Below are 24,746 nucleotides of genomic sequence, written 5' to 3'. Positions count from 1 at the left end.
CATAGCGCAGAACATGCTTAACTTACAAGACGCTGTGTTTTTTTAGCACGGGCACATCTCACCATCATTTTCTCCAGAAGCGCTTACTGAGGGTCGGGGGTTGCTGTTTCTTAGTTTTAGGAACCATGAACAGTGCTCTGTCTCTTGCTCGGAACAGACAGACCATTTCCAGGTCAAACAGAGGAACGCGAAGCACCTCGGTTCCCGTCCCCTTGGGAAAAGCTCTCTGGCAGGGTCAGGCCTGGAGGCGTGGGACCCCCGCTTTTTTTTGTTTTGTTTTGTTTTGTTTTTACATTAAGCGCTTACTACGTGCCAGGCACAGTTCTACGTGCTGGGGTAGATACAAGATCATCTGGTTGGACTCGGTCTCTGTCCCACATATGGCTCACAGTCTTAACCCCCATTTTACAGATGAGGTAACTGAGGCACAGAGAAGCGTGATTTGCCCAAGGCCGTACGTTGGAGAGTTTCAACTGGACTCTTTTCTCCACGTCCCTGGAGTGCTCCCCTTTAAAGACAATCCAAATCCCACTCTGGGAACGGGCCACCAGCTACCACTGCGCACGGTCAGTCTGACTCCTCAATTTCACAGGTCTGAACCCCAGGGGTCCTCCCCCTGAACTGCAGACCAATCCTAAATTTCTTCCCTGCCTAGTTGATTCGTAAATTTCTCCCCTCCTTTAGGGGTTGGCTCTCTTCCTTTTGAGAGTTATTCACCAAACTCTCCCACCCCCTTCCCCCTAAAGGGTGATCTGGTTTTGACCGGGCTGGGGGAGGGGGGGATTTTTCGGGGTTTGCTCTCAAATAACGTGTAAGGTACTGAAGTGTTTTCATATAAAGACTAACACAAGAAAGGGGACACTGTCTTTAATAAAGTTTGGAATTAAAAAGTCACTTAATAAAATTTTTATAGCTGTATCACATCAAAAAGTTTACATGCAGGTCATATTCCTCTCTTTTTTTCCATAGAAAATGAAAAGATGCGTGTTAAAACCCACAGGGCATCTGCCGTTGCCAGTTCTGTTGTGTTCTGAAGGGGTTGCCTGAAGCAAACTTAAGTTAATCAAAAAACAAACCTCTGTAAGTATCAAAGAAACATGTCAAAATAATTTCCAACTAATAACAATTAAAATATATATATGTGTATATATATATATATTTGTAATTCCAGGCCCTTGAGAAAAATCATGATAGTTAAGAACAAAGTTTTGAGTCATTATGAAAGAGCCCAACTTGAACACCTCCAGGGAGATGCAGTTAGGAAACTGGCATTAGAACCCCACACACTGATGTGAATTTGAAAACACCTGCTGTACCAAGGCTCGGTCCTCGAAGGAGGGAGCAAGAATACGGCCCAGGGAACAGATTTCTCATTCCCTTGCTGATTCGGGGTGAGCGGGGGGTGGGGTGGGGGGTGGCCAGCAACCCCCGGGGCAGCCTCCCCACAACCGGAGGTCCGTACCTCGGGAGGCCTCAAAGGGAGCACGTTTATGGAACGGAAAACAACATCGAGCTGGCTTCCCTGTCCCCCCGTTTTATTTCCAGCTCCTGGGGTGGCAGGGCCCGCGGGGGAGGGGGACGACTTGCAGCCGCTGACCACCCCCGGCGTCCCCCCGCCCCGTCCCCTCCCCACCCCCACCCGCTGCTAGGGGAAGCCTTTAACCCCACACCGTCCTGCCATCTTCATCAATTCAAAAACACCCGACAGTCCCCCAAATGAACTCAATGCAATTTGGTTAGAACGCCAGTTTCTTCAGAGAACCTCTGTGACATTTCGGTTACAGGTAATAGAAGCTCCTTTTAAAAAAGAAAATCTGACTCCCTCGTAATAATCTACTTTATATGAAGAAAAAAGGCATTGTTACAATGGCTCAAAAACCGTTCTTGAATTTATGGGTGGAGCGGTGGGTTCAGTTCGGCTTCTAACTAGCGAATGTCTTTCCCATGTCTTCCTTCCCTCGGTATTTCCTCTTGCCGTGTGTGAACGGGATATACCTGTACTTTATCATATGCTGCGGAGAAAGAGACAGCGGTTATTGCATGCCAAAACAGCCGCTGCGCAGACGAGCAAACCCACACTTCGGTCCAGGGGACCGAAATTTTTAAGCCCATTAAAGGCTCCTGCACATCGACAGAACCGACACTAACCGCCTCTTTTGTTTCATCACGTTTAACAAGTGTCTGCTTATTTTTTCTGGGACTTTATACTGAAGCGATACTTTTGGTCCACCGAACGCTCCTATTTTTCTGTCTTTCACGTTCAGAGGCGACCTCTGTTAGTGAGCTTCGGATCTCGTGAGCAAGGGTGCGCAAGCCCGACTGGTGACCGTACTTTGGGGGAAGAGGAGTATTATCGAAGAATGGGAAATGGCCCCTCGGAAGAAGCTTACAAATTAACCTTAGGATGGAAGGGCGTAAAAAAAAAAAAGGATGTGTTAAGCGCTTACGGTGGGTCGAGCACTGTTTCAAGCGTGGGGAGAGATAAAAGCTAATCAGGTTAGATACAGTCCCGTCCCACATGGGGCTCACAGTCTTAATCCCCACTTCACAGATGAGGGAACTAAGCCACAGAGGTTTCACAGCATACAAGTGGCGGAGCCAGGATTAGAACCCAGATCTTTCTGACTGCCAGGCCCGTGCTCTATCCGTTAGGCCATGGCGCTCTTGTGGAGGCACAAAAGACTACATAAAAGACAGCCCTGTTTTGTGATACGTTTTAAATCCTATATTCAGATCATGAGTTATTTCCAAGCTAAGTCTCTGTCGCATAACATTTTTATAGATTTCAAAAGAACTTTTTTTTTGGTCAACACAGCCTACAACCCCATTTTTGAGGACCTAAGTTTTTGGCAGGCAAATAAAAGCAGATTTTGTTACATCAATGACAATCAGAATCAATTCTCTAACCGGATCAACGAACTGAACTCTGAAGGCACACTTAAGACCCATCGAGGTGCGTCAGTCTCCCCTTAGGTCCACAACAGGCAGACCGCCAGGGCGGTTTGAAAAACATCTCTACTTGTGGCCTGACCCTGTTTTCTGCTTAGGGGTGAGAGGAAACAAAACTGCGAGTGAGAATAATCCAGCCCAATTCACCAGCAATCAATGTGACCTTCGGACACTAGACTGTATGCTCGCGGTGGACAAGGAAATTCATTCATTCAATAGTATTTATTGAGCGCTCACTATGTGCAGAGCACTGAAATGTGTCTGTTACACAGTTTAGCTACAGACTACACAATTACAGATATGTATCTAAGTGCTGTGGGGAATGGGGGCGAATAAAGGGAGCAAGTCGGGGTGACGCAGAAGGGACGGGAGGGTTTAATCAGGGAAGGTCTCTTGCAGGGGCTGTGCCTTCAGAGAGGTTTTGAAGGTGCGGAGGGGAAGCGTAATCGTCTGTCGGATCTGAAGAGGGAGTGAGTTCCAGGCCAGAGGCAGGATGTGGGCAAGAGGTCGGGGCGAGACTGAGGTACAGTGAGAAGACTGGCATTAGAGGAGCAAAGTGTGCGGGCTGGGTTATAGTAGGAGAATAGTGAGGTGTGGGAAGAGGGGGCGAGGTGACTGACTGCTTTAAAGCCAACCGTGAAGAGTTTCTGTTTGATGCGGAGGAGGAAGAGGGGTAACCATTGGAGAATCCGCTAGGCCGCAATGCTGGGGCGGCAGGTCCCTAGGGGTAGCCTTTTGTACACTGACCTCACTGGACTGGAACGACTGTGAGGGACAGCGATAGTAACAGTGTCAGCTGTGTGACTTTGGGCAAGTCGCTTCACTTCTCTGTGCCTCAGCTACCCCATCTGTAAAATGGGGAGTAAGACCGGGAGCCCCACGTGGGACAACCTGATCACCTTGTATCCTCCCCAGGGCTTAGAACAGGGCTTTGCACATAGTAAGCGCTCGACGCATGCCACCGTTATTATTAATGGTATCGTTCGCCCAGGGTTTCTCCAGACCCGGGCCCCTCCACCCCACCCGGAATCCACCTCGAGATCAGCGAGGCCGGCAGCGGGGTGGGTGGGGGGACCGAGCCTGAGATGCCGCCTCTCCTTCAGGCCGCATCAACTACTCCTTCAGGGAGCCAATGACTTCCCTTGTAGTTTGGGGCAATCCTATTCCTCTCAAAACCCTGGCTCGGTAGAGCGCCACCGCCCACCGCGGACGAGGAACGGCCGGTTGGTTCGGCCGCGGGTAGGGACTCTGCCCGAAATCCTCTAACCGGGTTTAATCCCTCCTCGGGGCACTTTACCTTGATTTGCCTCTTCATAGTAATACAGAAAAGCATGATGAAGTACATCACAAGGATTGGCCAGAATACTGGGACGTTGAAAGCTTCAAAGAAGGTACATACCATAGCAACGAGGATGCCCTTCGTAGCAGAGTGCCTTCCAAAAGAAAAACCAAAGAACAGAACGATTAACCCCTCTAGCTTTTAGGCCCAGGTTCCTTGCCGCCGGGCTTCTGACGCGAATGATTCTCCAAGATGCTAATCTCACGCCGGGAAACTAAAGTAGCATCGGTTACTCCGAGAAAGACTCGAGCCGCGGAGCCGCAAATCCATCTACGCTGAACAACACGCGCGGCGCTGAGAACTGCTTTGCTGCAGCCAGGTTTCCTTTCCGAATTTCAAGCCACCCTCCCAGAGGAATCAAACCAATAACAACAGCTAGGAGGATAGTCAGACCCTCTGAAATAGTGGGCAAAAGACAAATACCCACAGAGATCAGCTAAGGCAAACTTCCGCTATGTGCTTTGGTAATACCACGATAGCAGAATTAGGGAAAGTTTTCCCGCTCGTGTGAATTAGTAGTATCCCATGAATTTTCCTGGAAGTAGGGTTTAGGGGGAACGCAGTCCCCACTGAAGGAAGGCTGGGCTCTCTGACCCCAGTTGAGGGGTGTGAGCACCTGTCTCCCCAATTAAGAAATCAATCCAGTGGGTCAGCTAACTATTCTGAGTTAATACTCGACAGCTTTCTGGTTTGTAAAACACTAAATGCAGTCAAAGACGAGGCGTTTCCATCCATGTACTCACCAAAATTTAAACTCTGGCAGCCTTCTAATGAAGGGGCGGAATTCCTCATTTTGTTTTGTCGGTAATGAAGGACCATCATCTGAAAAACACGATGCAGATCCCATGCAAAACCACAACAGCTTTTGATATCTGTTACTTATCGGTCAATGGTATTTGTTAGTGTTTACGGTGTGCAGAACCCTGAATTAAGGGCTTGGGATAGTACGATCCAATATGGTTGGGAGAGACAATCCCTGTCCACAGGGTGCTTAGTCTCCCCCTCTAGACCCTAAGAGGGTCTAGAGGTAGAGACAGATGGGGGAACTAGCAGTCGAGACATTCCTCTAGACCGTACGCTCCCAGTAGGCAGGGAACATTTCTACCAACTCTGTTATATTGTACTCTCTCAAGAGCTTAGTAGAGTACACAATAAGCACTCAATAAATATTACTGATTGATTAAATTGAATTACAGGGATGGGAGATTGGGGAGAATAAGGATATGTACTTAAGTGCTGTGGGGCTGAGGGTAGAGTGAATATCAAGTGCTTAAGAGGTACAGATCAAAGTGCAAAGGCAACACAGAAGGGAGGGCAAATAAGGAAAATGAGGATTTATTCAGGAAAGTCCTCCAGAGGATGTGATTTTAGCAGGGCTTTGAAGGTGGGGAGAGCTTGGTTTGTCAGATATGAAGGAGGAGAGAGTTCCAGGTCAGAGGGAAGATGTGGGCAAGGGAACAGAAGTGAGAAAGAAGAGATCCAGGTACAGTGAGTAGGTTGGCTTTAGAGGAAGAGTGTGAAGGTTGAGTTGTGGTAGATCGATGACACAAGCTGATAGTACGGAGTTTCTGTTTGATGTGGAAGAGGAGGGGCATCCATTGGAGGTTCTTGAAGAGAGGGGAGATGTGGACTGAGTGGTTTTTCAGAAAAATGAAATGGGCAGCAGAGTGAAGTGGGGACTAGAGAAGGGAGAGACAGGAGGCAAGGAGGTCGACGAGGAGGCTGAAGCACACGTCGTCAATAATGCTTTAGCCCCAATAACAAATGAGTGATTAAGCCACTCAAAAGTGCAAAAGTCACCTGGAAGGCAAAGAATACATGCAATAATGCTTTTCTCACTGGGTTCAATTCTCTGAGAACACCCAACTGGAGCCCTATTATGGATCTGGGGGTGCGGGGGGATAGGGGTATTTTGAGGGGAAGAACAGTTTTAGCTGTATCAAGCTGCTGCTCATTTCACCTGAATATTTTACTGGAATGGTCTCCACTGAAATCACATGCTTGAAATGAAATGATGCAAGCCAAAGATAAGTTTTCAGATAAAATACCACTAGCATGGCCAAACAATCTCGCCAAGCATATTAGGTTCACAGAGAATTCGGCAGAATTATTTTAGGATAAACTACCAAGCGTTGGCCTAACTTGTTTTCCACATTCCTGGTATTCAAAGGGTTGCTGGATCTCTGCCATCTAGGTGAGTCGACCAGAACGACGACTGGTACATTCATTAGAAAACCAGGTCCTGGCCTTGTCTTCAAAGCCACCAATGGAATCGGAGGTGGTCGGAGGCGGTTTTTCCACACGGTACTAGGAAACCGTGTGAAGCTGCGTCTCCTGCACGCCACTGAACGCTAAACTTTTGCAGGCTCCCTGACGGGAAATCTGTGAAAGGCACACCATTCTGAAAAGCTGACTGACTGGGTATTCCGACCCCCTGGGCGACGCCATCGAGCCTGCCCACTTCAGGCACCTGTGTGAGCTTTCCCCGGACAGCCATTCACCCCGGCCCAAAGAAAAAGCTGCCAACTGGAAAGGGCAAGAGTCTGCCAGCCAGGGGAAAAGGCTGGCAAGCCTGTTTGGCCTTCCCACAGGCCCCCGCCCACACGCAATACCAAAGATGGTCTCCACCGTACCTGAGTCTTCCATTAAGGAGGGATCTACCTTTGGCGAGAGGAAAGCTATGAAAAGGTTTAGGTGATAGATTCCCAAGGCATATGTCACAATGTACCAACCCTGGAGAGGGAAGAAGAGAAAAATGAGATTCTGTAATACAGCTTCACCATCAAGCAACATCAGCGTAACAGTTCCACGGCTAGCTTTCAATTTCTGGAACTATTCTTTCATGGGATGAAGAGTACTTCTAAATACCTGTTCTTTCGCTCGCTTAGACGGTGAGCCCCACTTGCGGCAGAGACTGTGTCTGACCTGACTGTGGTATTTGTTAAGTGCGCTGTGCCGGGTTCTGAATGAAGCGCTGGCGTAGATACAAAATATTCAGATTGGGCAAAGTCTCTTTCCCCTGTAGGGCTACCGTCTTACCCCCATTTTACAGATGAGGTAACTGAGGCACGGTGAGGCAGAGTGACTTGCCCAAGGTCACACAGCAGGTACGTGGCGGAGCCAGGATTAGAACTCAGGTCCACTGACTTCCATATCCACAGATCTGTCCATAGGCCATTCTGCTTTTCATTATCATATATCTATTTCCAGTACTTAGACTGCTTGGCACACAGCAAGTGCTTAACAAAAGCTACAGTTTTCATTACTACTACTATTACATTCTGGACTCGGGCAGAGTTTTAAAGACAATTCTTTCGGGGACTGGCTGCTGTTTTCTTTTTCCGTTGAAAGTGCTCACCCATCTGAGTTTTCCAAGATCTTTCCTTCTTCTGACTCACATCTGTTGCCGACTTTTCCCTGGGTGCCCGTCTCCGCCCTGCACCTTGGAGGTATGAAATCACCTGACAGTGCTCAGTCTAAGAGGCAGGGAGAGCAGCTATCTTTACCCCCATTTTAAAGATGAGGACCATGAGGCCCACAAAGGCTACGGGATTTGCTCAAAGTCACCAGACAAGCAGCCCAGCTGGGGGCGAGAACTTTGGTCCCCTGACTCCCTGTCCCGTCTGCTTCCTTCCGGTCCAAAAATGGTCAGCTTTGGCTGCGGCCCTACCGATCCCTTCCAGGCCCACGGCGTTGCCTCCAGAGATGGGAGAGCCCTGGGGTGGCGGCCCACAGGGGCACAGGCCATGGCATCCAAGCTCTAGCTGGCTGCCGGGAACGCAGGCAGTTTGGCTTGGCCTGCCGCCATCCACCACGGGTGCCAGGGAAGGTGGGAAAGGTGGGGTCAACCCCTGACCACGACTAGGGCTATCGTCCGCAAAGACACAGAGACTCGTACAGATGAAATGTTAAATGTCGAGAAATCCAAATGAGAGAGGCCAGCCCATCGTTTCAGGTGGAGACCAGAGAAAAAAATACGTGGAGAACCTGTGTCTGCTAGAGCCCCGCTCGAGCCGGGGTTGGCCGGTGGCCCCCTGCTGCTTTGGCTGCTTGGCCTGGCCGTGGAATAACGGCATCGGAGAAGCGGAGTGACTCGTCCAAGGTCACACGGCAGGCAGGTGGCAGAGCCGGGATTAGAAACCATGACCTTCTGACTCCCAGGCCCGTGTTCTATCCACTATGATACGCTGCTTCTCCCGATGAGAGGCAGCCCAGGCTCCCAGGAGTCAGAGTTTTCTGGGTTCCAATCCTGGCTCTATTTGCCTGCTGGATGACTTTAGGCAAGTCACAATGTCTCTATGCCTTCGTTTCATCTGCGAAATGGGGACACGATACCTGTCTCCCTCCGTACGTGGTGAGCCCCATGTGGAACGGGGACTACTGTGACCTGATTGATTTGTCTCTACTCCAGCCCTTAGAACAATGCTTGACACATAGGAAACGCTTAACATATTATTATTACTAGGCAGTGATGGGGTGGACGGGGGAAGAGATGCTTACAAGTGGATTCTTATTTGGTAGTCTCAGAAAAATCAATCTTTCAAAACTTTTGGTACACTCAACACTTCCTTTAGTAGCTAACTTCATTCATCATTAAAAGAATTTAACATGACTATTAGTTGACTTCTTCTATGGCTTTTAATCTACATTCACTGCCCAGACAAATGCCCTAAGAGTAGCTCCTAGCCAGCTCTCAAATCAATCAATCCTAGTTATTGAGTCCATACTGTGTGCCGAGCACCCTACTAAAGCGTTTGGGAGAATAATGGTATTTGTTAAGCGCTTACTATGTGCCAAGCGCTGTTCTAAGCGCTGAACACAACAGACACATTCCCAGGTGTACTTTCCTGGGCTAGCACACTCTCAAATAAAGGTTTTCCTGCGCTGGCTGGAGAGCAAAGGAGTGATGCCTAGATAGAGGCTTGGGAGCAGAACCACCCAGGAGACAGGGACACCCAAGTCCTTTCCTACTGGAGTCCAGAAAGGCGAGCAGAGGAAACACCAGCCGTTCTGCCGGGACTCAAATCCCAGCTGCGATTCTACTTGTGGGAGTATCCCACTCAGCTCGCTGACAATTTTACCAACTCATCACATTCCCTCTCTCTCCTGTCCTATCACTCCTTCCCACTCCTTCTCTCAAGCTGCTGGAGGGCGGTAAGACGGGATCTCCAAGGTTAAACTATACCCCATGGGGTACAGAGCCTTAAATTCAAATTTAGCCCCCCGAATGTAAAAGGCCTGAGTACAGGACATTACTCTCACTCATTCAATCATATTTATTGAGCACTTAGTGTGTGCAGAGTACTGTACTAAGTGCTTGGGAGAGTACAAAGTAAAACTAAACAGAAACATTCCCTGCCCACAACGGGCTTAAAGTCCATTACTGGCCAGCTGGAGAAGCAGAGTGGCTTAGTGGAAAGAGCCCGGGCTTCGGAGTCAGAGGTCAGGGGTCCTAATCCCGGCTCCGCCACTTATCAGCTGTGTGACTTTGGGCAAGTCACTTAACTTCTCCGAGCCTCAGTTACCTCATCTGTAAAATGGGGGTTAAAATTGTGAACCCCACCTGGGACAACCTGATTACCCTGTATCTACCTCAGTGCTTAGAACAGTGCTTGGCACAGAGTAAGAGCTTAACAAATATCACAATTATTATTACTACCACTAAAATCAGGAGCGAGCAGCAAATCGACAGAATGGAAACAGAACTCTATTCCTGGCTGGGCCACTGACTCAAGTCCTAACCCTCTTGGGACCCATTTCTTTTTCTGTTATGAGAATCTAATCACCTTCTTTGCGGGAGGTGGCATAAGGGGATCTTTAAACCCCAGAGTAAGACTTGTCTACGAAGTAGTCCTCCCACTGCTTACCATACCCACAACCCTGATTCAACCACCTCTCAATTGGAGGCTCACAGTTGGTCGGAATGTAGCCTGGGTTTCCGTTTCAACCCTCTTCCAGCACCTGGGCTCCCAAGTCCATTCAACTCTGCATCTTGTTTCTCTTCTCCTCAAGGAAGGCAACTCCCAACTTTAGCCTTGCTCAGAGCCAAGTACCCAGAAGGTCAAAGGGTTTAATGACTGGAAGCTTAGTACTTAAAGACCAATATAATTACTCAGGGCCTAGGGGTTATAAACTGATCTCGATCAATATCATCTTTCTTTAAAGTGGGAGTTCACTGGCTCCAGAGAAGCAGCGGGGCCGAGTGGCAAGAGCACGGGCTTGGGAGTCTGAGGTCACGGGTTCTAATCCCGGATCCGGCACTTATCTGCTGTGCGACCTTAGACAAGTCACTTAACTTCTCTGTGCTTGTTACCTCATCTGTAAAATGGGGATTGAGACTGTGAACCCCATGTGAGACAGGAACTGCGTCCAACCTGATTGCCTTGTATCTACCCCAGTGCTTAGAACAGTGCTTGGCACATAGTAAGCGCTTAGGAAATATCAAAAGTATAACTGAGATAGAAACTCACGACTTTCTAGGAAGGGATAACGGTCTTGGCAAACCTTTGCTCTTCCCCCCCCTCGAAGATCCTAAGAGCCACCCGGGTGTAACCGACTCTAGGCTCAAGAATTGGCACTTGGTAAGTGACAACCAGTTGCTAGTTTTCAAGAGGAAAGACAAGAACCACGTTTCAGATTAACTATCCCCACCAGAAGCAGACACACAGCTTCCCTCCTCCTCAGGGTGGGTATCCACTCATAATAATCGGGACCTTCATTTAGCAAGCGTGGTATTCAGTTTTGAGTCACTCTGCAGACCGTAAGCTCGTCGTGGGCAAGGAATGGGTCTACTACATTGTGTTGTACTCTTCCAGGCGCTTAGTACAGTGCCCTGCACTCAGGAAGCACTAATTAAATACGACTGACTGATTCTGAGTGCTTCCAGAATGCTGACTACCTTATCGGTCATTCATTAGCATGTTCCAGAAACTTACTTGAAACGGTTTGCTGTTGCAAGCATACTCTAATACTTCTGCATTTCAGAAACAGCCTCCTTTAAACTCCAAATTTCAGAGTTACTATAATGGTATTTATCTTTCAGCCTGAACAGCTTTTACCACTAAGTGGCTCAGAATGCTCTTCAGGGACCCAAACATCCATGAATTCCACCCAAGATCAATCGAGGGTATTTACTGAGCACTTATTATGCAGCATATTCATTCATTCAATCATATTTACTGGATGCTTACTGTGTGCAGGGCACTGTATTAAGCACTTGGGAAAGTACAATACAACAATAAACAGTGGCACTGCCTGTCTATACCAAGCTCACAGTCTTTGGGGCGGGAGCAAAGGAAGTGAGTTAATGCGATGCAGAAGGGAGTGGGAGATGAGGAAAAGTGGGACTTAGTCTGGGAAGGCCTCTTGGAGGAGATGTGCCTTGAGTAAGGCTTTGAGGAGGAGGGGAGAGTAACTGTCTGTTGGATTTGAGGAGGGAGGGCATTCCAGGCCAGCGGCAGAACGTGGGCCAGGGGTCGGCGGCGAGTACACTAATGTACTGTACTAAACACTTGGAAGAGTACAATACAACACAATTAGTGGACAAGCTCCCTGCCCACAACAAGCTTGATCTGGAGATGCCTGGAAGCCAGGGACTGTCTAAAACCCTTTGTCCCTTAGCTTTTTGGATTTTTACCAGTGGTGGATCTGGCGACGATAGGTTTTCCCTGGGTGGAAAAGGAAAGCAGGCTAGGGTCCAAGGACAATTGGGGGAAATTTTAATCTGGAAGAAAGGAGCTCCCTGAGATGTTTAGAAAAGCCCTAGCAAACTCAAGGAAAAGTGCTGTGAGTTCCTTCAGGAGGCAGATTTCTTCCCCCACCGCTTCTAGACTGTAAAGTTATGGTGGGCAGGGAATATGTCTACCAACTCTGTTATATTTTACTCTCCCAAGTGCTTAGTACAGTGCTCTACACACAGTAAGTGCTCAATACCACGTATTGATTAAAATTTCCCAACCTTTTCTTGGTGCCTGCAGTATAATCTAGGGTTTCTCAATCCTGAGAGAGTGTCGCCCTTGAAGACTGACACCTTCTGAACCATCTGAATCACAAAGAACTATTCATTTTTCTATTATGACCACAGGCACACCAGCTTCCACTTTTATCTGAAATCAGGGATGCGCTGGAAAGGGACACTGTTTTCAGGACTGCAGGGTTATAAACTAGTATCTGCTGGAAGCGGCAACGAACAGTTTGAAGACACAACTTTAAGGACATTCCTCATGATATTCCAAATTAAACTTGCTGCTTAACAAAACAGACCAGTGGGTCTCCACCTCCTCTAGAAAACTGATCCGTGGAAATGTGGACTGAGGTCCCCTAAAGGAGGTCAACTCTAACCTCTGGGATAGAATCCACTGGACCGTACGCTCGTCATGGGCAGGGAACGTGTCCGCTGAGTCTGTGTGTTGCACTCTCCCAAGCGCTTAGTCCAGTGCTCTGCACGTAGTACAAGCTCAATAAGTACGACTGATTGATATTAATCTGGAGATGTTGTGGGATGAACTGCCCTCTCAGAGGAAGATTGACCCATCATCTCGGAGGCTGCCCGGGGTGAAGAGCTTCTGCTCTGAATCTTGCTTCTCTTTCAAAAGACAACTCCCAACTACAGGCTTGTTCATCGCCATATAAATCAGAAGTTCAAACCGTTTAATGACTGAAATTACCAGTTGGCAATTTCCACTCCAATAATTCCCCAGCACATACCACCGAGGGAAAGTGTTATTTCATTGGCATTTTCGCTTTTCCTACCTGCAATAGATACACTCTAATCATATAGATGAAACTTAGACCCAGAGTCGCAACCCAACGCACTGCTGTGTAAGGAGTAGATTTGTCTAACCAAGACTGGTATATCTAAAAAGACAAACAAAAACAAAAAAAGTTATATGCCAAATGTGGCCCCTTCGACCCCCAAACCAACATAGTTTTTCAAACCCTGGAAGAATATCTTTTTTTGCTACGTCTGTTATATCGCCCAATATTTAAATACCTTTTTTAAAGCTCAGTTAAATAGCAGAATAAGATCACGTTACATCATGCAACGACAAACTCTGAAAAATGGAAAAATCCATCTTGATTTTTAATAATTAATGCACCAGGGAAAAGAATCACGGTTTTCAAATGCAGTAATATACACATATGTAACTCTGCCAGTAAAAGTACAGACAGAGGGTCTTTGAGACAGACCTTTAGAACTTTACGGTACACTCGGTTCTCTTATATCGCACGAGCGAGGGTCCGGGAGTACCCGTATTAAGGAAAGTTTGGACTTGAGCAACACCGCACACACAACTATTTCTTTCCACATCATAATCACACTCTCTCCAGATGTGTGGTGTTGGAGAAAAATATTCCCTTATTCCCTACTAGTGTTCTAATCAAAATGCATAGCAAAAACAAGCCCTGTGGAAGGACAGCATGTATGCATATGTTATGTATACACAACTTTGTTTGCTCAACTCCTCCAAATTTCAGTTACTTTACTCAAGAACAACTTTTGGGTACAATTATTTGTTTTTTTAATCCAACCTGTCCGAGTCTTGTGAAGAATCTGAACACCACCGAAGGCTTCCCATGAACGGAATCGCCAACGCTGTCCCCTTCTGACATTCTGTTGCTGTGGGGAAAATAAAAATCCCGAACTACTTAGGACAGAGAAAACCAAACAGTTGCAACTTTGAAACATTTTAGTATTTTTGTAAACATTAGACTTTTCTCCCCCAGAAAAGATATCTTCTGGAAAAACTTTAACCCAACTGATCCCTTTTTATTTCTGAAGAATACTTATGAAGAAATATCTTATTCTGGTGACGAGACGACTTGGATGATGGGAAAATGAAAAATACAAAAACCCCAATGGATCTAACAACTTCAGGTACTAGAATTGTGAAGACGCAGGAACTGTGGATTAAGTTCTTGATGACCCAAAATTAAAAAAAATCTATTCTCTCTCCCACTCAATCTCAAGAGAAGAACTGTTACACTCATCGGGGACCAGGACTTTGTGTTCACTGCCAAGGCCCGGTGCCAGGATTTTGCGTACGGCAGTGTGTTGATGATGCCCTTGGCATGTAGGCAGGACACTTTTCAGCACCGTTGGGATATTTTATGACACCATCTGCTCAGGAAAGGCGTCAAGAAGGGAAACGAAAGACGGATGGCTTGACCCTTGCATTTGGATTTGCTCACTTTATTCACCCATCCCTCTGCCCCACAGCACCAGTATCCATACCCTTAATGGCTCAGTGGAAAGAGCACGGGCTTGGGAGTCAGAAGCCTTGGGTTCGAATCCCGACTCTGCCACTTAATGTTGGGATTTGTGCAGAGCACTGTTCTAAGCGCTGGGGTAGTTACAGGGTAATCAGGTTGTCCCACGTGAGGCTCACGGTTAATCCTCATTTTACAGATGAGGTAATTGAGGCAGTGAGAAATGAAGTGACTTGCTCACAGTCACACAAGTGGCAGAGCCGGGATTCGAACCCATGACCTCTGACTCCCAAGCCCGGGCTCTTTCCACTGAGCCACGCTGTTTCTGTGTGACTGCGGGCAAGTCACTTCACTTCTCCGTGCCTCAGTTCCCTCATCTGGAAAATGGGGATTAAGACTGTGAGCCTCACATGGGACAACCTGATTACCCTGCAAAATCTACCCCCGCACTTAGAACAGTGCTCTGCACATAGTAAGCGCTTAAGTACCAACATTATTATTATTATTAATTTATATAAATGTCCATCCCCGCCTCTAGACTGTAAGCTTATTGTGGGCAGGGAACATGTCTACCAACTATTAAGTTGTATTCTCCCATGTGCTGAGCACAGTGCTCTGCACAAAGTAAGTGCTCTATAATAACGGTACTGGTTAAGCGCTTACCATGTGCCAGGCACTGAACTAAGCACTGGGGTGGATACAAGCAAATGGGGTTGGACAATCTCTGGCCCACGTGGGGCTCAAAGTCTCAATTCCCATTTTACAGATGAGGGAACTGAGGCCCCAAGAAGTCAAGTGACTTGCCCATGGTCACACAGCAGATAAGCGGCAGAGCGGGGATTAGAACCCATGACCTTCTGGCCTCCAGGCCTGTGCTCTACCCACTATGCCATGCTGCTCAATAAATAAGCTCATTACGGACAAGGGGTTTAGTACTCTCCCAAGCACCTAGTACAGTATTCTGCACTTGGTAAGCACCCAAATAAGCTCATGATGGGCAGGGAACATACCTGCCAATTCTGTTGCACTCTCTCAAACAGTATAGTGCTCTGCGTACAGTAAGCACTCAGTAAATACCATTGATCGGTCGATAATAAATATGACTGAATGATGGATTCGTCGGGCCACTCGACTGATTGTTAATAAATACGACTGATTAATTTGTTGGGCACCAGTGAACAGACATGACTGTCCTACCGATCTGCGAGGATGATGGTATTTGTTAGGCGCTTACTATGTGCCGAGCACCGTTCCAAGAGCTGGGGGAGACACATGGTCATCAGGTTGTCCCACGTGGGGCTCACAGTCTTCATCCCCATTTTACAGATGAGGGAACTGAGGCACAGGGAAGTGAAGTGACTCGCCCAAAGTCACGCAGCTGACAAGTGGCGGAGCCGGGAATAGAACCCACGACTTCTGACTCCCAAGCCCGGGCTCTTGCCGCTGAGCCAGGCCGCTTCTCTGTGGGTGGGTGGGCAGACGGGGAGAGGGGCAATTTCGGAAAATGGGGCAGGACACCTTCCTGCCCCTCTCAGAGGGAGGTGGAGCTGCAATATGGCTGCTGCTTCCAGATTGAGATCTTTGTGCTTCTCCATTCATTCATTCAATAGTATTTATTTAGCTCTTACCCTGTGCAGAGCACTGTACTAAGCGCTTGGAATGGACAATTCGGCTACAGATAGAGACAATCCCTGCCCAATGACGGACGGGCTCACAGTCTAATCACAATTCACTCGCTGGCCAGGACAAGAAGTGGAAAGCCCTAAAGTGGAAAGCCCTACTGAGAGCTCACCTCCTCCAGGAAGCCTTCCCAGACTGAGCCCTTCCTTCCCCCCCAACCCTTCCTCCCCTCTCCAACCCCCTTTCTCCCTCCCTCTGCTCTACCCCCTTCCCCTCCCCAAAGCACCTGTGTATATTTGTACATATTATTTATTGCTCTACTGATTCTATTAATGATGTGTATATATCTATGATTCTATTTATCTTGATGGTACCGATGCCTGATTACTTGTTTTGTTTTGTTGTCTGTCTCTCCCTTTTGGACTGTGGGCCCGTTGTTGGGCAGGGATTGCCTCTGTTGCCGAACTGTACATTCCAAGTGCTTAGTACAGTGCTCTGCACACAGTAAGCGCTCAATAAATACGACTGAATGAATGAATGGATGAAAGGATCTCGAGGATGGAAACCCAAACGCACAAGCTGCGGCAGAAACAGCCGGCACGCTCTGCTATCCTTCCCAGGGAACCAGGATGCCTGCTTGAAGCGCTTCGAATACTTAGACGCTCGGAACTCCGACGTGGCCAGTAAATATTCAGTGGAAAGAGCCTGGGCTTGGGAGTCAGAGGTCATGGGTTCGAATCCAGGATCCGCCGCTTGCCAGCTGGGTGACTTTGGGCAAGTCACTTAACTTCTCTGTGCCTCAGTTACCTCCTCTGTAAAATGGGGGTTAAAAACCATGAGCCCCACGTGGGACAACCTGTTTACCGTGTATTCCCCCAGCAACAGTGCTCTGCACATAGTAAGCGCTTAACAAATACCACCGTTAATATTATTTTCAACCACACCTCGTAAAACCCTCCGAGCTCCGTTTCCGGAGCCTCCGAACGTCCCTGGCAAACAAGCGGTGGGTATAAACGTGAAGTGGCCTAGTCTGCAGGAAGGACCGCTCAGCTGGAAATCGGAAGACCTGAGCTTTAGTTTCAGTTCTGCCTCTAGCACTTTGACCTCAGTCAAGTCACTAAACTTCTGGGCCTCAGTTTCACAAACTACAAAATGAATAAAAACAATACCTGCCTCGTTTTACCTCACAAGAGTGCCGGGAGCCCTGAGCTTCTCTGAAAGAAAGGGGTTATATAAACTCAAGGTAGTAAATCGAGGTCACCACAGCCTGGAAATGCCCAGAATAAAATAGAGCCTTCATTAGAACCGAACACTACACCAAGCTGCCTTCTTAAGGTGCTCCTCTGGAAAAGTCATCTAAGGGGAAAACTGCAGATTTCCCCTTTCGCCACGGAAGTTGGGAGTTTCCACGGCCACGGACTGGCTCTTCAATCGGGAATGGGTAAACTTGGCAACCCCGGTCGAACTCAATTGAAGAATGACAATGGACTCTGAGCTTCCTAACCGTGCCACATCATCAGGTTCCATATTGAGGCGACCTCGCAGGGGAGGACTTGACAGTACTTCCTGGATCCACCACTGTGGGTGGATCCAAAGTTTAGCTCCCTAATAACGCCGGCTGGGCTGGCTCGACGACAACAATTTGGAAGGCTGGGAGATCGAAAGAGGGCGAAGGCACCGAGTGACGCCCGTTCCTGTGGGCAGTTACTAGCCTCGAGTAGATTTCGTTTCCACCCTCCTTCGGGAGGAGTTCTCCGCTGGACTACAGGGGCTCGGCGGACAGGAGAGGACGGTCAGGGGAGACGTGGAGGCTGTGGTCACTCTTGCGACAGCCGCCCCGGGGACACTACCCGACCACCGGTATGGTCGCTTCAACAGACCAGTACAACCTCCCCTACTGCTCCCAGCTTTCTGGGGTGAAAGTCATTCATTCAATAGTATTTACTGAGCACTTACTATGTGCAGAGCACCGTACTAAGCGCTTGGAATGTACAATTCGGCAACAGATAGAGACCATCCCTGCTCATCGACGGGCTTACAGTCTAATCGGGGGAGACAGACAGACGAAAACAATAGCAATAAATAGAATCAAGGGGATGTACACCTCATTAACAAAATAAATAGGGTAGTAAAAATATATACAAATGAGCAAATGAGCACAGTGCTGAGGGGAAGGGAAGGGAGAGGGGGAGGAGCAGAGGGAAAGGGGGCTTAGCCGAGGGGAGGTGAAGAGAGGTGGGCAGAGAGGCAACAGAGGGAGCAGAGGGAAAAGGGGAAGCTAAGTCTGGGAAGGCCTCTTGGAGGAGGTGAGCTCTCCCCAAGAATGGCAGGGAGGGAAGCGGGCCCGGGAGGATCGGGGCGCCGGCCCCTCCCGAGAATGGACATTTGGCGTCCACTTGCCCAGGGCCCGTGCAAGGTCGGGATAGGGTCCTGACTACTTGGCATGTTCTCTCTGCCCAGGCTTTCATAACAAGGGGCAAACTTTTCATGGCTTTAAAAAAATAAAAATATTAAAAAATCCCCAAACAGGCACAGTACAATAATGTTCACAAACACCAGTTTTCTATGCATTAATAAGCGGCTTTACCTCTCTCCGCTTAGACCATGCGGGCAATAGCCGCATTCGACTTCCTGATGGGGTCTGAAAAAATGCTTAGTCCTCCGAGAATGGAGCGGAATGTGAAAGACTTGTTGCTTAATCCTCCCACTATGTTTCTCAAAGCCCCTCGTCCCCCTAATTCAGGACCTAGACGTTCAGTTTCCCTTTGACACATTTTACACTAAACAGACTGAACTGCATTGAGTTCTGGACACCTCCACTACTGCTTCTAGATTGTTTTTAAAAAAGGCCTCTACAGATTGAAAGGATGAATTACTACTCAAAGCATTTCACAATATTAGGATAGAGGTATTATAGGATATTTTTGTCACTGCTCATTGTGGGCAGGGAACCTACCTATCAACTCTGTTCTATTGTTCTTTCTCAAGTGCTCAGTTCAGTGCTCTGCACCCAGTAAGCCCTCCAATACAACTGATTGACTGATAATTTAGCTGTGTCACCTGATGACTATGATAAAAATGAAGTTTCAAAGTACAAAAGCCCTTACGCTTCACGAATCCAGAAATAAAAACCCAATCTCGGTCACCTAATCTTCCAACCCTTAAAAGTCTTAAGGGAGAGGGCAAAGTGATGATACTTGTTTGGTGATGGCTTTAATGCTAAATCAACGCAGACAGCAAGTGAGTGAACAAGTCACTGGATCTGGATCTGCCTTTCAAGGTAATACGGGCCTTGCAAATACAACAAACCTGTAAGGCCACTTTCCATTCAGAAACACAATTGGGTGACAAAAGTGGCCTTATTCACTAAAATAACACAGGAGAAAGCAGGAAGACGCCAAATCTAACAATAAAAATACGGGGCCTTTTTCTCAACTGAAAGATCACACAACTCTTTAAGCATGAAGGCACTTATTAAACCCTAAAGATGACCACCTTGATTTTCATATAAATAAGAAGAAATTCATCTTGCAAAGTGTACTTTACTCTGTCAGTCTTGCTGCTTCCCTCTAGACTGTTAGCCTGGGCAGAGAATGCTTCCGCTAATTCTGTAATACCGCAATCTCCAAAGCGCTTAGTACAGCGCTCTGCACAAGGTAAGCACTCAATTAATGCCATCAGCTGATTGATTTCACAGACAAACTTTTCATCAATGGAGCAGCTAAAGATCACCCCCCCTCCACCCCGCAATAAGTCCTAGAACAACTGATGCTCTCCCCTCTATGTTTCTGGCCAATATGATAGCATCATTTTTAAAAAATATAATAGCATATTACAACTGGAGGCTGTTACGCTGTGATATTTTCGTTCTTTTTAAGCTATTACAAAAAGAACACATTACAGTACATTTTCCGTTTCATTACTCAACACTTCATAATACTAACAGTTGTATTTCTTAAGTGCTTACTATGTGCTAGGCACTGTACTGAGAGCTGGAGTAGATAGAAGCAAACCGGGTTGGACGCAGTCTCGGTCCCATGTGGGGCTCACAGTCTTAATCCCCATTTTCCAGATGAGGTAACTGAGGCACAGAAGTTAAGTGACTTGCCCAGGGTCACACAGCGGACAAGAGACGGGAGCCGGGATAAGAACCCCAGACCTCCTGACTCCCGGGCCCGGGCTCTATCCACTGGACGTTGCCGCTTCTCGTTCAACTACTTCAGAGATGGCGACCCCAGTCTAGGGACAGGGTCTGAGTTCAAATCCCACTTGCACAGTCTTTCCCAGCACAGGGTAAAATACTTGGCACACAGTATATTCTTAATACTATTATCACTAGTAGTTTAATTGAACTGGCCACATAAAGAGCTGGGCTGCTCGTGGGCACTTTAAAACAGAACCAATAATAATAATGTTGGTATTTGTTAAGCGCTTACTATGTGCAGAGCACTGTTCTAAGCGCTGGGGTAGATACAGGGTAATAAGACTGCCCCACGTGAGGCTCACAGTCTTCATCCCCATTTGACAGATGAGGTCACTGAGGCACAGAGAAGTTAAGTGACTTGCCCACAGTCACACAGCTGCCAAGTGGCAGGGCTGGGATTCGAACCCATGACCTCTGACTCCCAAGCCCATGCTCTTTCCACTGAGCCACGATACCCCAGCTTGATTTGTGATGAGTGCACATCGGGAGAAAGACAGTCTAAAGAACGCGGCACAACACTACTGAGACAAGAGGGCTTCCTGGATGAGATTTCCAACTGGTTCTTATAACAGAAGATAGCACAAATTGTATTTATCCCAGCACTCGATTCAGTGCTTGGCACAGAGTAAATGCTTGGAAAGAGCACGGGCCTGGGAGTCAGAGGCCCTGGGTTCTAATTCCATCTCCGCCACTTGTCTGCTGTGTGACCTTGGGAAAGTCACTTCACTTCCTCTGTGCCTCCCTTCCCTCATCTATAAAAATGGGACATAAAGACTGTGTGTCCCGTGTGGGACATGGACTGTGTCCAACTTGATTTGCTTGTATCAACCTCAGAGCTTAGTACAGTACCTGGCACATAATAAGCAATTAACCAATACCATTAAAAATGTCAGTTGTTATAATTTTAACTATACATTTATACCAAGGATGAAGCTCAGGGGCTGATCTGGGCCTGCAAAAAATTGAGAAACCAAGGGAAGCCGGGGAGGGAAATCAATCCATCAGTGGTATTTATTGAGCATTTATTCTGTGCAGAGCACTGTACTAAGCACTTGGGAGAGAATGAGCCAGATAGGTTCCTTGTCCATAATGAGCTTAAAGTCTAGAGAGAAAATGCTAGAAAAAATCCCTGCAACCAATCATATTTATTGAATGCCTACTGTGTGCAGAACACTGTATTAAGCACTTGGGAGAGAATAAGCAGACAGGTTCCCTGCCCTTAATGAGGGGAAAATGCTAAAATAAGTCCCTGCAACCCAAAAAAATCGTATTTATTGAGTGCTTACTGTGTGCAGAGCACTGTATTACACGTTTGGGAAAGTACACCACAACAGAGCAGGTAGACACGACTCCCCGCCCACCACGAAATTAGTTCATTAGCATTTGAGGGGTGTCTAGGACTATTCAATGGTATTTACTGAGCGCTTACTGGGTGCAGTACAATCCAACCCACCTACTAGAAAGATGGAAACCCCGGGGGGCAGAGGGAGGGAGAAGAGGAGAGGGTGTGAGAGCAGGAGAATGGAAGATTCCCAAAGGTCGTGCTGTCAAACTAGGGAGTTAATTGCGGCGTCAAATGACACCGGGTCAGTCCAAGTCCACATTCACTCATTCATTTGTATTTATTGAGCGCTTCCTATGTGCGGAGCACTGTACTAAGCGCTTGGAAAATCCAATTCACCAACAGATAGAGACAATCCCTACCCAACAACGGGCTACGAGCCAGGAAGGGAGGGGGGTCGGCCACCCCAAACCCCCTCGACCTTGGGTAGTCGGGGGGGGGAAAGAGGTGAAGGAGCAGCAGCGTGGCTCAGGGGCAAGAGCGCGGGCTTCGGAGTCTGAGGTCGTGGGTTCCAATCCCGGCTCCGCCACTTGTCAGCTGTGTGACCTTGGGCAAATCACTTCACTTCTCTGTGCCTCAGTTCCCTCAACTGGAAAATGGGGATTAAGACTGTGAACCCCACGAGGGACAACCTGACTACACTGTATCTATCCCAGTGCTCAGAACAGTGCTTGGCACATAGCTTAATAAATACCAACATTATTATTTTTGTCTGAGGGGGTGCGGGGGCAACCGAATGGGCCTCTGAAGTGGGGGCGAAGAGAGGAAAGACGATCGCAGGACAAGCCCGGGGAATGCATTCATTCACTCGGTCGTATTTATTTAGCGCTTACTGGGTGCAGAGCCTTATGCTAAGCACTTGGAAAGTATAAAATTATTCAGTTCCCTCATTTGTAAAATGGGGATGAAGCCTGTGAGCCCTACGTGGGACACCCTGATTACCTTGTACTACCCCCGGTGCTTAGAATAGTGCTTGGCACATAGTAAGTGCTTAACAAATGCCATCATCATTATTAGAACGGTGCTCTGCACAGAGTAAGAGCTTAAATACCATTATTATTATTACAGTGCTTTGCACATAGTAAGCTCTTAACCAATACCATCATTATTATTATAACAGTGCTTTGCACACAGTAAGCGCTTAACAAATACCATCATCATTATTACTAGAACAGTGCTTTGCACATAGTAAGTCCTTAACAAATACCATCATTATTATAAGAGTGCTTTGCACATAGTAAGCGCTTAACAAATACCATCATCATTACTATTATTAGAAGAGTGCTTTGCACATAGTAAGCCCTTAACAAATACCATCATCATTATTAGAACAGTGCTTTGCACATAGTAAGCGCTTAAATGCCATCATCATTATTAGAACAGTTTGCACATAGTAAGCATTTAACAAATACCATCATCATTATTAGGACAGTGCTTTGCACACAGTAAGTGCTTAAACACCATCGTCATTATTAGAACAGTGCTTTGCACACTGTAAGCGTTTAACAAATACCATCATCATTATTAGGACAGTGCTTTGCACACAGTAAGTGCTTAAACACCATCATCATTATTACAACAGTGCTTTGCACATAGAAAGCACTTAACAAATACCATCATCGTGACTAGAACAATGCTTTGCACATAGTAAGCACTTAACAAATACCATCATTATTATTAAAAGGAGCGGGGGACAGACAGGGAAGCAAGTCCGAGAGGCGTCAATACCGTCCAAATAGATCAACAGAATCTTTCATTCATTCATTCAATCGTGTTTATTGAGCGCTTCCCATGTGCAGAGCACTGGACTAAGCGCTTGGAATGGACAATTCGGCAACAGATAGGGCCAGTCCCTGCCCAATGACGGGCTCACAGTCTAATCGGGGGAGACAGACAAAAACAAGACAACTTAATCGCAATAAATAAAACCAAGGGGATGGACACCTCATTAACAAAATAAATAGAATCATAGATATAGACGCACTGTCTCTATCTGTTGCCGATTTGTCCATTCCAAGCGCTTAGTCCAGTGCTCTGCACATAGTAAGCGCTCAGTAAATACTATTGAATGAATAAATGAATGATTAAGAAGACAGAGTAATGAATGAGAGAGAGAGATCTGCAGCAGCGCTGGGGGGAAGGAGGAAGAGCAGAGGGAAGGGGATGGGGAGGGCTGGGAAGGCCTCCTGGAGGAGGGGGGCTCTCAGGAGGGCTTGGGAGAGGGGAAAGGAGATAGTTTGGAGGAGGTGAGGAGGGAGGGCATTGAGAAGCAGCGAGGCTCAGTGGAAAGAGCCCGGGCTTGGGAGTCAGAGGTCATGGATTCGAATCCCAGCTCTGCCACTTGTCAGCAGCAAGTCACTTCTCTGGGCCTCAGTTCCCTCCTCTGTAAAATGGGGATGAAGACTGTGAGCCTCACGAGGGCCCGCCTGATGACCCTGGATCTCCCCCAGCGCTTAGAGCAGTGCTCTGCACCTAGTAAGCGCTTAACGAATACCAACATTAATTAGTGAATGAGATGGGGAGATCTGCAGCAGCGCTGTGGGGAGGGGAAGGGGGAAGCGCAGGGGGAGGAGGAGGAGGGGGGCTCTGAGGAGGACTTGGGAGAGGGAAGGGAGATAGTTTGGGGGAGGTGGGAGGTGGGGGCAAGGGGATGGGCAGCTGTGAAGCCGAGAGGAAGAGCAGAGGGAGGGCTGAGTGTGGGAAGGCCTCCTGGAGGGGGTGAGCTCTGGGGGAAGGGCCCAGAGGCCAAGGCCAAGCTAGGCCCCGTCATCCTTTGCGCGGGGGGGGGGGGCAGGCCACGCCAACGGGCCGCCCCGGGCCTAGGCCCCGCCGCCTCTCACCGCACCTCGTCGCTCCACCGCGGCCCGGCTGCTGTCCCCTCGGAGCCACCGGAAAGAGGGCGGGGAGAGCGGGAGGAGGAGGCCGGGCGGGTCGGCCTGCGGGGAGGCTGCCAGCGAGCACTTCCGCTTCCCCTCACCCGCCCCTAATTCTCCTCAGGCCCTCCTCTCGCCCATTCAAGATGGAAGCCCAGGGGCGGAGCCACTTCCGCTTCCGGTCTTCCCAGTTGGAGAGGGGGAAAAAAA

General features: G+C 47.9%; 1 protein-coding gene across 2 annotated transcripts; it reads right to left on the bottom strand.

The window, feature by feature from the left end:
• Positions 1 to 851: 851 nt before the first annotated feature.
• On the bottom strand, positions 852 to 24,688 carry RER1 (retention in endoplasmic reticulum sorting receptor 1). 2 transcript variants are annotated; one of them, XM_001516085.6, is made up of 7 exons: positions 24,509 to 24,688; positions 13,820 to 13,907; positions 13,040 to 13,144; positions 6,922 to 7,021; positions 5,032 to 5,110; positions 4,247 to 4,382; positions 852 to 2,012 (listed from the first exon to the last, which is right to left on the bottom strand). In XM_001516085.6, the coding sequence occupies exons 2-7, from the start codon at positions 13,898 to 13,900 to the stop codon at positions 1,923 to 1,925; spliced, it is 591 nt and encodes a 196-aa protein (XP_001516135.1). In that variant the 5' UTR covers positions 13,901 to 13,907; positions 24,509 to 24,688; the 3' UTR covers positions 852 to 1,922. The 2 variants fall into 2 exon arrangements, with proteins under 2 accessions (XP_001516135.1, XP_028921731.1); XM_029065898.2 differs by lacking the exon at positions 13,040 to 13,144.
• Between the last annotated feature and the right edge of the window lie 58 nt (positions 24,689 to 24,746).

Source organism: Ornithorhynchus anatinus, chromosome 5, assembly GCF_004115215.2.
Source record: "Ornithorhynchus anatinus isolate Pmale09 chromosome 5, mOrnAna1.pri.v4, whole genome shotgun sequence".
Lineage (NCBI taxonomy): Eukaryota > Metazoa > Chordata > Mammalia > Monotremata > Ornithorhynchidae > Ornithorhynchus > Ornithorhynchus anatinus.
The sequence above is the reverse complement of the archived record's forward strand: the minus strand, read 5'-3'. Positions and strand labels throughout refer to the sequence as shown.

Bases quoted from the DNA above. Each gene is read 5' to 3' on its own strand.
- RER1 (XM_001516085.6), bottom strand. From the start codon at position 13,900: ATGTCAGAAGGGGACAGCGTTGGCGATTCCGTTCATGGGAAGCCTTCG. The intron at 7,022-13,039 runs GTAGGAAAAGCG...TTCCCTCTCCAG, and splicing joins TTAGAGTGTATCTATTGCAG to GGTTGGTACATTGTGACATA. The intron at 2,013-4,246 runs GTAAAGTGCCCC...CTTTCTCCGCAG, and splicing joins CTATGAAGAGGCAAATCAAG to CATATGATAAAGTACAGGTA.